Below are 12089 nucleotides of genomic sequence, written 5' to 3'. Positions count from 1 at the left end.
CAGCAGTTGCCGGAGCTTGGACTTTTGCTCACGCAGCATCTGATATAAAATGGCTGGCATTTTCGAGGCGCCGCGAAATGCGGACACTCTCTGTGAGACTTTTCCACGCCTACGCCCAAATACTCCTTTTCCCCGCTTCCACAGTCAAGCTAACCAAACCGCACAGTCTTAGGAGGCCAGAAAATCACAGGTGCCGATGTGCGCGACCAGTGCGGTATGTCCAATATGCCTCGTATATCTCTAAACTTATTCCCGGAACTGACGAATACAAGTCCTTGCCACGCAAGCAATTGCAAATGTAGTCAAGAGCTCGTTTGGCCCCTCCGGCCTCGACAAGATGATGGTCGACGATATCGGTGTACGCTTGCTACGAACCCCGCCAGTGTTAGATATTCTTCTGACGCATACTAGGATGTGACGGTCACAAATGATGGAGCTACTATTTTGAGTCTGTTGGATATTGAACACCCCGCTGGCAAAATCCTTGTGGACCTGGCCCAGCAACAGGATAGGGAGGTTCGTTCTTTCCCCGTCCACACTCGGCCGCGTTCGACTGTGTATACTGATTCCAAACCAGGTCGGAGATGGTACCACTTCCGTTGTTCTCATCGCCGCAGAGCTTCTCCGACGAGCAAACGAATTGATGAAGAACCGCATTCACCCCACAACCATCATCAACGGATACAGGCTAGCGCTCCGGGAGGCCGTGAAATATATGAACGAAAACATCTCCTCAAAGGTTGAGAACGTCGGCAAGGAGAGTTTGATCAACATTGCGAAGACTTCCATGTCCAGCAAGATCATTGGTGCCGATGCCGATTTCTTCGCCAACCTGGTTGTCGATGCCATGCTCCTGGTGAAGACCACGAACCAGAGGAACGAGACCAAATACCCAGTCAAGGCAGTGAACATTCTGAAGGCCCACGGAAAGAGCGGCACAGAGTCAGTTCTTGTCAACGGCTATGCTCTCAACTGCACCGTTGCCTCCCAGGCCATGAAGACCCGGATAACAGACGCCAAGATTGCCTGTCTCGATATGAACCTGCAGAAGGAGAGGATGAAGCTCGGTGTTCAGATCACAGTTGACGATCCCGACCAGCTGGAGAAGATCCGCGAGCGTGAATCTGGCATTGTCATTGAGCGTGTGGAGAAGATCCTCAAGTCTGGAGCCAATGTTGTCTTCACCACCAAGGGTATTGACGACATGGTACTCAAGCTCTTCATTGAGAAGGGTGCCATGGCTGTTAGACGATGCAAGAAAGAAGACTTAAGACGAATTGCCAAGGCTACTGGGGCTACTCTGATTAGCACACTCTCTGATCTGAACGGTGACGAGAAATTTGAGACCTCCTACCTGGGTCACGCAGACGAGGTCGTCCAGGACCGGATATCCGACGACGAGTGTATCCTCGTCAAGGGCACCAAGGTTCACACTTCAGCATCCGTTATCCTTCGCGGAGCCAACGAGTTCAGCTTAGACGAGATGGAGCGTTCAGTTCACGATTCCCTCTGCGCCGTCAAGCGCGCCCTGGAAAGCGGTAGCATTGTTCCTGGAGGTGGTGCTGTCGAGACAGCCCTTCATATGTACCTTGAAGAATTCGCCGTCACAGTGGTACGTACACTACTCCCCCCACTTAAATGCATTCTATCTAACATGAAACACAGGGCTCCCGCGAACAATTAGCCATCGGCGAATTTGCCCAATCCCTCCTCGTCGTCCCCAAGACCCTCGCCGTAAACGCAGCCAAGGACTCCTCCGAACTCGTCGCCCAACTCCGCAAGCGCCACGCCGTCTCGCAACGCGTCCAGGAAGGCGAAGCCAACGAGAAGGAAAAGGCCGTCGCCAAGAAGAAGGAGTACCGCAATTACGGCCTCGACCTGGCCAAGGGCCGTGTCCACGACTGCCTCAAGGCTGGTGTCCTTGAGCCCAGCATGGGTAAGCTCAAGCAGCTGAAGAGTGCGGTTGAGGCTTGCATTGCTATCATGCGCATTGATACCATGATTAAGTTGGATCCTGAGCAGAAGGGGGATGATGGGCATGGGCACGACCACTAGATGTGATGTAATGTTTTCTGCTATGCTATGGTCGGGAGTGAGATTCTCCGTCTATATGTATGGATGGGATTTTAGACGAAAAGTATAATAAGATCTAAGTACTTAGTATGATGATATTCCGGGCATGTAATATCGGAGGGCTGCTTGATCCAGCATGAAGGTACAATGAATGTTACACACGATGTTTCTGGAGATCACTGGATTCTGGAGGTTGGAAACACTTCGTATGCAGATAACGCGGCGCTCTAGGCAAAAAGCACTGATGTAAATTCGAATAACCGCAGTTCAAACCCTCTAAATAATAATCAAACACCCGCTAGATGGAAAACAAGAATATGCTCTCAACGCCAGATACGCTCGCAATGGAAAACAGACAGGATGCAAAACACACATGATAAGAACAAAAAGGCAAGCAAGAAAAAGTGATAGTGGTATTTGCGAATCATTCGTTTTCGTCGTCGTAAGAGTCTTTCGTCTCAGCCCAGCCGCATCGCCACCTGCGGCCCTCGGTCTCTCCACCTACTCGCAAGTCTCTTGCTTCAGGCCCCTCGCGCCAGCACCTGGCACTATAGTCGTCACTGACTGTAACTAACTCGCCATCAGAGGTCCACGAGACACCAGAGACTTCCTTTTTGTGGCCTTCAATTAATGGCGTGCCGCTTTGGTAAATCGGGATCGTGTCTTCCAGCCGGCCTGGTAGCCCGATGCTTGAGTTGGTACGGCGTAATCCCGAGCGGGTGGAGAACGAAGGTGTTCGCGGGGATTGGTCGAGTTGAGGAGTTTGTTGTAGGGTAGAAGGGTCGAAGAATTTCTCGTCTGTGGGGAAGATGAGAGGACATGGCTCGCCGCTGCCGACGGCCAACATCTCTGGCTTGTCACCAGCCGCCTTTCGAACAGCAATCTTGACGTAGAATGAAGATACTCGCAGACGGGGATGACGGAAGCCATACAGGGGTCCGAGGCCCTCCTTGTCAGATCCGCCCGATCGTCGCGGACGAGCATTATTCAATGAGAGCTCCGGAGCATGACCAAGCACTAGATGAGAAGTAGAGTAGGCGTACACGGTGCCGTCTCGGCAAAGGGAAAATAGTCTTGAACCATCCCCGCCTAGCGTCATGGAGGTGACTCCAAACCTGCGGTATTTGATATGGCTATCTGGCTCTCGAGTGGTCGATAGAGGCAGGGCAGGACGGCCACGACGGTTACTATGCGCTGTACGCAAGTCCCACAAACGCACACAAGCGTTGGCTTCAGATGCAGTGACAAAGAGATTCTCACGGCCTGGTGGCAGAAAAGCAAGTGAGGTCACCGTGATATCGGAACGAGCTGCCTGAGGCTCAGTCTTTTCGGGTGTCGTTACTTGAGGCATCCAGGCATGAGCGCCGTGGACAGTGTTGAGGACCTGTGGGTAGGTCATTTTCGAGGACATGGCGGGCTCAAGTTCGTATTCGGATTCAAGAGAGCATTGAACCTGCAAAGAAGGTTTCTCAAAACCCTTGCAGCGTAGGTCCCAGATGTTGACGTTTCCGTCACGGCTACAAGTAGCAAGGACTTTGTTGTTCGCCGCTGGCTGGAACTTGACCTGCTTCAACGACGAGACGTGGTTCGACAAGCAGTACACAGGTTTCTGAGTCGCCATATCAATGACGATGGCAGTTTGATCCCCCGACGCCGTTGCAAGCAGCATGTCATCAGATGAGAAATCCAAGTCCATAATGGCATTGGCGTGCGGACGGAATGCAAGGAACGCTTTTGAGAATCCGTCTCTATCGTTTTTGGCAGAGTCTAGCAAGCGAATGCCGCCCTCTTCGTCGCCAACAGCGACAAGTGTATTGGCTATAAAAATGGTCAATATGGATCAATCACGGACGCATTATTGACATACTGTTGCAAGCGGCAGTGCAAAAGGGAAGCGCGAGACGATCGCCCGACGCGCTTGTGCAAGCATGACTGTCGTCAGGCCGAGAGTAGAATGTCGAAGTCAGGTCTTGCCAGCCTAAAGTATGGTAAGAAAAGGCCAGCACGAACTAAAACGAACGGATACAGACCAGCGCCAGCATTTGACCGCATTGTCACTCGGTTCGCTCTCGTCCCGACAACGCTGCGCATGAACAACGCCCCAGACGTCTGTAGGGCCTGAGACCGACGGACCGGAGATACTTTGAGCGGAGCCTTAAGAAGCGGAGCAGGTTTCGGTTCGCTGACCCGTTTCCCAAGACCAATATCAATGTCCTTCAAAGGAACCTCAAGCTCTTCATCATCCTCAACTACGCCCCGGACTCGAACCTTTCGTATTGGTGACGATTGAAGAGGGGACCCAATTGACGAGAATGAAAACTTCCGTTTCTTGCTTGGAGTTCGTGTAAGATCGGTAGGTTCCGGTTTGCTCATCACAGCCTTTAACGTCCTTGTGAAAGCAGGCCCTAGACGATTGACTGCCGGCGAGCTGAGGGCCATGAGGGCCTGGCGACTGGTCCTGACGGCATTTCCATGGCTTCCGGGGTCCTGCAACGAACGAGGAGTGAAGAATCTCCTAAAAGACCGAGGGGTGACTGGGGGAGGCTTCTTGGGTTTGAGTCGTAACCCAGCATCGGAGGCTATAGAGGGCGGAGACGAAGGGATGTCGCGGGACGGCGAGAAGAAGATGGGTTCAGATCGTGGTACTTCGGGGAGATCATGACTGCGAGTCATTGTGTCTCATAAAGAAAACAAGCATACACAAACATTCTACATGAGCGAGAGACAAAGCAAAAGCAGAGAGAGGAGCTCAAAGGGCCCGGAAGAATCGAGGCATGGTGGAGCTGAGAATCCACCGGCAATGTCCACGGTCGCGGGCAACAGGAAAAACGAACGCGCTGTTTCGTGACGCGGAGGCAGGCGCGCTCTTTAATTGATGGCCAAGGTCCGCACTAATACGGAAGGCGGTCGATATGGCGGTCAGATGTGGCAGTTCAACGGTCGAAGAAAAAAATGAGTGGGTCTGCGGCATTGATTTTTTTCAAGTCAGAAGAGAGCAGGTGAGAGCTTGCGCTTCCATTCAATTCAGAAAATGGCTCCCATCAAGCGCAAGGGCAATGCCGCGGAGGAGGCATCTACCCGCAACCCCCAGAAACGAGTGCGCGTGGGAACCGAAGAGCGCAAGAAGGACGGCAAGAGCTCGTCCGCCGGCTCTGCGCCGAAAGCTTCTGAGCTCACTGTCTTGCGAGACGATGAGCCCTCCTTCCCCCGTGGTGGTGGAAGTGTCTTGACACCACTCGAACGAAAGCAGATTCAGATAAAGGCAACGAAAGATGTTCTCTTCGAGCAAAAGAGCGGTGCAAAGAAGCCTTCGAAAGGCCCCGACGATGAAGGTTTCGACGATGATACGGACATGGAAGACGCAGAAGGGGAGACCACGGCAGCTCCCTCTAAGAAGACACAGAAAGGAAAGGGAAAGAGCAAGAAGGATGCCAAGCAAGAGAAGCGTGCTAAACAAGGTATCAAGATTGAAGGTTTGAGTTTCAAGGTATGACCTTTCTCTCGTCGTTTTCTTCCTACACCCGTTCTAATGGTTTCTAGCGCTTGGTACCGGGAACACTCGTTCTAGGACAAGTATCAAGCATCAATGATCACGATATTGGGCTTTCCCTCCCGAACAACCTGACCGGCTACGTTCCTCTTACCGCCATATCGAAGACACTCGAGAGTAAGATCGAAAAGATGCTGGAGGAGGACGAAGACTCGGATGATGATGATGATTTCAACTTGCATGACCATTTCTATCTAGGTCAGTACCTACGAGCCTACGTTGTATCCGTCGGAAACAAGTCCGCCGACGCCAGTTCGAAGAGCAAGAAGCGCATCGAGCTTTCGATTGATCCAAGATTAGCGAACTCTGGGCTGCAAAAAACAGATTTGGTTGTCGACACTGCCGTCCAAGCATCAGTTGTGAGTGTGGAAGACCACGGTCTGGTCATGGATTTGGGAATTGAAGGCTCCGACGTCAGAGGATTTATGTCATCCAAAGAGATCGACCCGAGAACGGACTCCTCTACGATTAAGGAAGGGTCTGTCTTCTTGTGCATGGTTACAGGCCAAAATGCCAGTGGCAATGTGATTAAGTTATCTGCCGATCTTCAATCTTCCGGGTCGATCAAGAAGTCGCATTTCCTTAGTGTGACACCTACAGTCAATTCCTTCATTCCGGGCGCTGCGGCAGAAATCCTCCTGACTGAGGTATCCTCAGCTGGTATGGCTGGAAAGATCATGGGCATGCTGGACACCACTGTGGATTTAGTCCACTCCGGTGGCGCCACGGGAAAGACAGACTTGACCAAAAAGTATAGTATAGGTGCCAAGGTAAAGGGTCGTATCTCGTGTACATTCCCTGGATCTGAACCTTACAAGCTTGGATTCTCTATGCTCGACCATGTTCTGAAATTCAAGACCCAGGGCCATGGCCCTAGTTCCTCTGGAGATGCGCCTGCTATTTCGGCCGTTGTGCCCGAGGTTACAATCGTGAACGTTGACCCAGGCCTTGGTGTATACGTTCAAATTGGATCTACAAAGTACATGGGATTTGTCCATGTTTCGAGACTTGCAGATGGCCAGGTGGAAACAATCTCCTCTGACCACGGTCCTTTCAAGATTGGCTCCACACACGAGGCGAGAATCGTCGGTTATAGCGGCCTTGACAACCTCTACTCATTGTCTTTCGAGAAGAAGGTTATCGACCAACCTTTCCTTCGCCTCGAAGATGTCACCTTGGGTGCCGTGGTCAAGGTGACCATTACTAAAGTTATAATTGGAGGATCGGGGGTCACTGGTTTGATTGTTTCCTTGACTGATAATATCACCGGTTTTATCCCAGCAGTGCATTTCGCCGATACTCGTTTACAATTCCCTGAGAAGAAATTTAGGGAGGGTGCGACCATCACTGCGAGGATCTTGTCGGTGAATCTCGAGAAGCGCGAGGTCCGCTTAACTCTGAAAAAGAGTCTGCTGAACAGTGAAGCCGCTGTTTGGAAAGATTACCGAGACATACTCCCCGGTTCTCAGTCCCCAGGAACTATCGTTAACATCTTGGCCAGCGGTGCTGTGGTTCAGTTTTACGGTACGGTCCGTGGCTGGCTCTCTGTATCGGAAATGAGCGAAGCCTACATTAAAGACCCTGCTCAGCACTTCAAGCTTGGTCAAGTTGTCAACGTACATGCTCTAAACGTTGATGCACCTCAAGGAAAACTCTCCGTCTCTTGCAGAGACCCATCATCTCTCGCTGAAGGCTATAGAACATCTTTCGAGACTGTACGCCCTGGGCAGTCTGTCACAGGCACAGTGTTCGAAAAGTCTGAGGAGTATGTGCTCTTGAAGTTGGATGACCTCGGCGGTCTTGTGGCTCGTCTGAGCGTGGATCAAATTGCCGATGGATCTGACTCCAAGCGAGCCTCGACCCTCTCCAAGGTGCGAGTGGGACAGAAACTCAACGAACTCGTTGTTCTCGACATCCACCGTGCTCATCGCCTGATTCATGTCACCAGCCGAACAAGCCTCAAGAAGGCTACCAAGGATGGCAAGATGCCGAGCGCATTTGAAGAGTTCCAAGAAGGTGCTGAAGTGACCGGTTTCGTCAAAAACATCACTCCCACCGGTTTATTCATTCAATTCCTGGGTGGGCTTACTGGTCTTGTTCCCAAGCGGTTGATCGGGCTGGAAAATTTGAGTAAGCCTGAGTTTGGCAAGACTAAATTCCAGGTGGTATCTGCGACCGTCCACTCTATCGACACTGACTTCCGCCGATTCATTTTGAGCATGGACCCAGCGGAGGCGACACATTTTGGGCCGAGAAAGGGAAGCAAGGATGTCAAAGAGTCTGCAAAGGCATCCGCCGCTGCCGTTGACGACACCCTCGACAACCCCATTGACGATAATTTGAAGAACAAGTCCGATATCACCGTTGGGCGAGTTCTCAAGTGCAAGATCAACTCCGTCAAAGGAACCCAAATCAATGTCAAGCTTGCCGACAACATTCAAGGACGAATTGACATATCTGAAGTATTCGACAGCTGGGAAGGTATCAAAGACCGCAAACACCCATTAAACCCTTTCCGACCTGGCCAAGTCGTGACGGCAAAGGTCTTGGGTATGCACGATGCTCGCAGCTACACATTTTTACCGATCAGCCACCGCACTGGAAAGTTCAACGTTTACGAGCTCTCTATGAAACCCAAGTACGTCAAGGCGGACAACGCAACTCCGTTAACCATCGAGCAAGTGCAAGCTGGCTCTTCATCGTTCGGTTTCGTCAACAATGTCGGCAATGACTTTTTCTGGATCAGTCTGTCGCCTAATGTCCGCGGACGACTACGATTCATTGATGCATCTGACGACTTGTCTCTTCTCGCGGATTTGCAAAAGCAGTTCCCCATTGGATGTGCCCTGAAGTTCCATGTGACTGCGGTTGATGCTGCTAAGGGTCACATTGATCTTTCAGCTCGGGAACAGTCCGACAGTCTCACCCTCGACGACTTGTCTGTTGGCATGATCTTGCCTACCAGAGTAACGAGAGTTACTGAAAAGCAAGTCATCATGCAACTCAACAACACATTAGTTGGAGCTGTTGATTTGATCGACATGGCGGATGACTTTTCCAAGGCCGACCCGAACACCTACCAGAAGAACGAAGTAGTCCGCTCATGTGTCATTGGTGTGGACAAAACCAACAAGAAGATTCACCTCTCTCTCCGTCCATCCAAGGTGCTAAGTTCTTCCCTTCCTGTGCAAGACCCGGAAATTATTTCCATGAAGCAGGTTAAGGTTAACGATGTTATTCGTGGTTTCGTGCGACGGGTTTCTGATGGAGGACTTTTCGTGACTGTCGGTCATAACGTCGTCGCGTTTGTTCGAATCTCCGACCTCTCAGACTCATACCTCAAGGAGTGGAAAGACTCGTTCCAGGTTGGCCAGCTGGTCAAGGGTCGAGTTACCGTGGTTGACCCGGAAAACAACAAGCTTCAAATCAGCTTGAAGGATTCCGTTCTCGATCCCAACTACAAGGCTCCCGTCACTCTTCACGACCTTAGGCCCGGCCAAATCGTCACCGGTAAAGTCCGAAAGGTCGAGCAGTTCGGTGCATTTATCGTTGTTGATGGCTCTTCCAATGTAAGCGGTCTTTGCCACCGCAGCGAGATGGCAGACAACCGTGTGGAGGATGCTAGGACTTTGTACGCCGAGGGCGATGCTGTCAAGGCAAAGGTTCTCAAGGTCGATCGTGAACAAGGAAAGATCTCTTTCGGGCTCAAGGCTTCTTACTTTAATGAGGATGCTGGGGATGAGAGCAGTGGTGACGAGGATGACGAAGATGAAGGCGTTAGTCTGGATGGCCTCGGCGGTGTCGAGCTAGAGGGTTTCGATGGTAGTGAGGACGAGGACAGCGACGTTTCAATGGGTGGAGTCGAGCTCGAAGACGAGAGTGGCAGTGAAGAGGAGAGCGAAGACGATTCAGAAGATGATGACGAGCCCACGAAAGCAAGCCGGAAAGGCGGTCTCGGTGCCGTTGGATTCGATTGGAACGGCAACGCACAGGACGCAGAAGACGAGGCCATGAAGTCTGATTCTGACGAGGATAGGGGTGCACAAAAGAAAAAGAAACACCGCAAGCCGGAGATCCAGGTTGACCGAACAGGAGAGCTCGATGCCAACGGGCCTCAGTCGGTGGCGGACTACGAACGACTCCTGCTTGGTGAGCCTGACTCTTCGCTGCTCTGGCTGAAGTACATGGCCTTCCAGCTTGAACTCGGCGAAGTCGATAAGGCCAGGGAGATTGCCGAGCGTGCTCTTCGCACCATTACCATTGGACAAGATGCGGAGAAGCTGAACATCTGGGTTGCCATGCTCAACTTGGAGAACACGTACGGTGACGACGATACCTTGGAGGAAGTCTTCAAGCGGGCTTGCCAATACAACGACACGCAAGAGATTTACGAGCGCCTGACTAGTATCTACATCCAGTCCGGCAAGAACGAGAAAGCAGACGATCTCTTCCGCACAGCCCTCAAGAAGAAGGTCTTTCCCTCCTCCCCCAAGTTCTTCATCAATTACGCCACCTTCCTATACGACACCATGGCTGCCCCCGACCGCGGCCGCGGTCTCCTCTCTCGCGCCCTCCAGTCCCTCCCGAAACACACGCACGTCGAAACGACGTCCAAATTCGCACAGCTCGAGTTCCGCTCTCCCAATGGCGACATCGAACGCGGCCGTACCGTCTTCGAGGGCCTCCTTTCTTCCTTCCCTAAGCGCGTTGATCTCTGGAACGTCCTGCTAGATCTCGAAATCAAGAATGGTGATGCCGAGCAAGTTCGTCGTCTTTTTGAGCGCGTTCTTGGTATTAGGGACGGCAAGAAAGGTGCTGCGCTTGTTATTGATGATGGGAAGAAGCTTAAGCCTAAGCAGGCGCGCTTCTTCTTTAAGAAATGGCTTGATTTTGAGGAGAAGAGCGGGGATGAGAAGAGTGTTGAGGAGACTAAGGCTAAGGCTGCGGAGTATGTCAAGTCTCTGCAGCAGGAGTGATTGTGTTTTAAGTTGTTATGATGATGGCGTTCGTTTGGGTCGATCTGTATATAAAAGCATCATAGCCTGGACTTCTTCCTTTTTCATAGATATTGAAGGCAAAAGTCATTATACAAACTCCTGTTCCAATTTGTATATTGAAAATCGACAATTCAAGTTGAGAAACTACCGGGGTATCCATTAAGTCTATTGCCTCTTCTCCGCCATGAGCCTCCTATACTCCTCAACAATATTCCGCCTCTCACTCGCAAGCTCCTCTCTCCTCCTCAAACTTCCCACGGAAGCAGGCACATTCGCAACATCCACCTTCGCCCCGTCCCTAACCTTAAAGATCTCCCTCGGCTTCTTCAACTGCGGCGGCTCCTGCGCAACATCAAACGGATTCACAGCGGCCCTCTTCTTCCTCAACTTCGCCCACGGATCGGGCCCGTCGTCATCATCTCTGCCTTTGCTTTTCTTCCCATTGATATTGTGATTCGGATTCCGCTTCTTCTTCCCCGCCTCAGCCTCCCAGTCCTTCCATAGCTGAAGCTGCTCTTCCAATTCTTCTTCTCGTTCTTCGCGCTCCGCTGCCTCGCGCTCTTTAATCCGGGCGTCGTCTTCGCGCCATTGGGCTTGTAGTCGCTTCAGGTGCTTTTCGTGCTTTGTGATCTTGTGGTCTTGCAGCTTGGGGAGGTTATCGGTGGCTGTGGGTTTTGAGGAGCGCTTCATCTGGCTAAGGGGCATTTCGCGGTCCACGCGCGCCGCGAAATCAGAGAGTTTTTCACCGGGGAGAATGTTGAGCGCTGTTTTAGTCTTCGTTGATGTTTCGCTGGTATCTTGGTCTTGTTCTGTCACTTTGGTGGCTTTCTTCTTGTTCTTGGTATTCGTCTTCCGCGAGACAGCAGGCTTGTCGTCTTCGCTGCTATCACTATCAATGTCGCTACCATCACTATCGCGCTTCCGCTTTTGCTTGTTCCCCGCCGCCCGCCGTTCCTGGAACTGCATTAACTGTCTGAATGCGCGCGGCGTGTCATCCTCCAACGCAGACTTTCGTCTTGAAGTAGCAGCTTCATTCTGTTTCGCTGCGTTCTTCTCATTTTTTGACTGAGGCTTCGCGACTGCGTTTTGCTTGCCCTTGCCCTTGCCTTTCCCTTTCCCTTGCTGGTTTTTCCCTGTTGCTGAGGGGTCTCGCACCGGGAGCGCTTTGGCGATTAGAGTTGGGGGTAGGTCGTAGGTGCTGTTGCTGTGTGAGTGGTGGGTTCGTGGAGAGGTGTCCTAGAATTACCTTTCGTCATTTTGCCGGCGCTTGTGCTTGTGAGGCATTTCGGGGACTGTCAATGGTGTTTGATGCCTTGCGACTGGCAACTCGTGTTTGAGATGAGATTTTTTCCCGGTTATCTTATCTACGTATGCTTATCTGATACCGCTTTCTATTTTGAGATATTATGCCGGTATGTATTATGTATGGATCTATCAATAGCCATACCCGGTCAACTGTCTTGGACCAC

General features: G+C 51.6%; 4 protein-coding genes across 4 annotated transcripts; 2 read left to right on the top strand and 2 right to left on the bottom strand.

The window, feature by feature from the left end:
* Positions 1 to 3: 3 nt before the first annotated feature.
* On the top strand, positions 4 to 2173 carry BDV17DRAFT_275684 (chaperonin-containing T-complex alpha subunit TCP1). Its single transcript, XM_073759249.1, has 6 exons — positions 4 to 92; positions 167 to 214; positions 273 to 358; positions 412 to 516; positions 578 to 1612; positions 1666 to 2173. Exons 1-6 carry the CDS (start codon positions 50 to 52, stop codon positions 2053 to 2055), a joined length of 1707 nt encoding a protein of 568 aa, XP_073610790.1. The 5' UTR covers positions 4 to 49; the 3' UTR covers positions 2056 to 2173.
* BDV17DRAFT_275681 (WD40 repeat domain-containing protein) lies at positions 2174 to 5090 on the bottom strand. The gene is made up of 3 exons (XM_073759248.1): positions 4104 to 5090; positions 3941 to 4051; positions 2174 to 3891 (listed from the first exon to the last, which is right to left on the bottom strand). Exons 1-3 carry the CDS (start codon positions 4744 to 4746, stop codon positions 2498 to 2500), a joined length of 2148 nt encoding a protein of 715 aa, XP_073610789.1. The 5' UTR covers positions 4747 to 5090; the 3' UTR covers positions 2174 to 2497.
* On the top strand, positions 5073 to 10602 carry BDV17DRAFT_275680 (putative rRNA biogenesis protein RRP5; the record flags this gene model as incomplete). The annotated part of the gene is made up of 2 exons (XM_073759247.1): positions 5073 to 5560; positions 5614 to 10602. Exons 1-2 carry the CDS (start codon positions 5105 to 5107, stop codon positions 10597 to 10599), a joined length of 5442 nt encoding a protein of 1813 aa, XP_073610788.1. The 5' UTR covers positions 5073 to 5104.
* A 65-nt stretch (positions 10603 to 10667) lies between these two features.
* BDV17DRAFT_275679 (uncharacterized protein) lies at positions 10668 to 12081 on the bottom strand. Its single transcript, XM_073759246.1, has 2 exons — positions 11867 to 12081; positions 10668 to 11818 (listed from the first exon to the last, which is right to left on the bottom strand). The coding sequence occupies exons 1-2, from the start codon at positions 11902 to 11904 to the stop codon at positions 10786 to 10788; spliced, it is 1071 nt and encodes a 356-aa protein (XP_073610787.1). The 5' UTR covers positions 11905 to 12081; the 3' UTR covers positions 10668 to 10785.
* Between the last annotated feature and the right edge of the window lie 8 nt (positions 12082 to 12089).

This window comes from Aspergillus undulatus, assembly GCF_047715775.1.
Source record: "Aspergillus undulatus strain CBS 261.88 unplaced genomic scaffold BDV17scaffold_77, whole genome shotgun sequence".
In the NCBI taxonomy this organism is placed as follows: domain Eukaryota; kingdom Fungi; phylum Ascomycota; class Eurotiomycetes; order Eurotiales; family Aspergillaceae; genus Aspergillus; species Aspergillus undulatus.
The sequence above is the reverse complement of the archived record's forward strand: the minus strand, read 5'-3'. Positions and strand labels throughout refer to the sequence as shown.

Coding starts and splice junctions, on each gene's coding strand:
- BDV17DRAFT_275684 (XM_073759249.1), top strand. CDS start 50: ATGGCTGGCATTTTCGAGGCGCCGCGAAATGCGGACACTCTCT. Junction 93..166: donor GCGAAATGCGGACACTCTCT/GTGAGACTTTTC, acceptor CAAACCGCACAG/TCTTAGGAGGCCAGAAAATC. Junction 215..272: donor CGATGTGCGCGACCAGTGCG/GTATGTCCAATA, acceptor GACGAATACAAG/TCCTTGCCACGCAAGCAATT.
- BDV17DRAFT_275681 (XM_073759248.1), bottom strand. CDS start 4,746: ATGACTCGCAGTCATGATCTCCCCGAAGTACCACGATCTGAACCCATC. Junction 4,052..4,103: donor GCGGTCAAATGCTGGCGCTG/GTCTGTATCCGT, acceptor ACCATACTTTAG/GCTGGCAAGACCTGACTTCG. Junction 3,892..3,940: donor TTGCACTGCCGCTTGCAACA/GTATGTCAATAA, acceptor CCATTTTTATAG/CCAATACACTTGTCGCTGTT.
- BDV17DRAFT_275679 (XM_073759246.1), bottom strand. CDS start 11,904: ATGCCTCACAAGCACAAGCGCCGGCAAAATGACGAAAG. Junction 11,819..11,866: donor CGCCGGCAAAATGACGAAAG/GTAATTCTAGGA, acceptor ACACAGCAACAG/CACCTACGACCTACCCCCAA.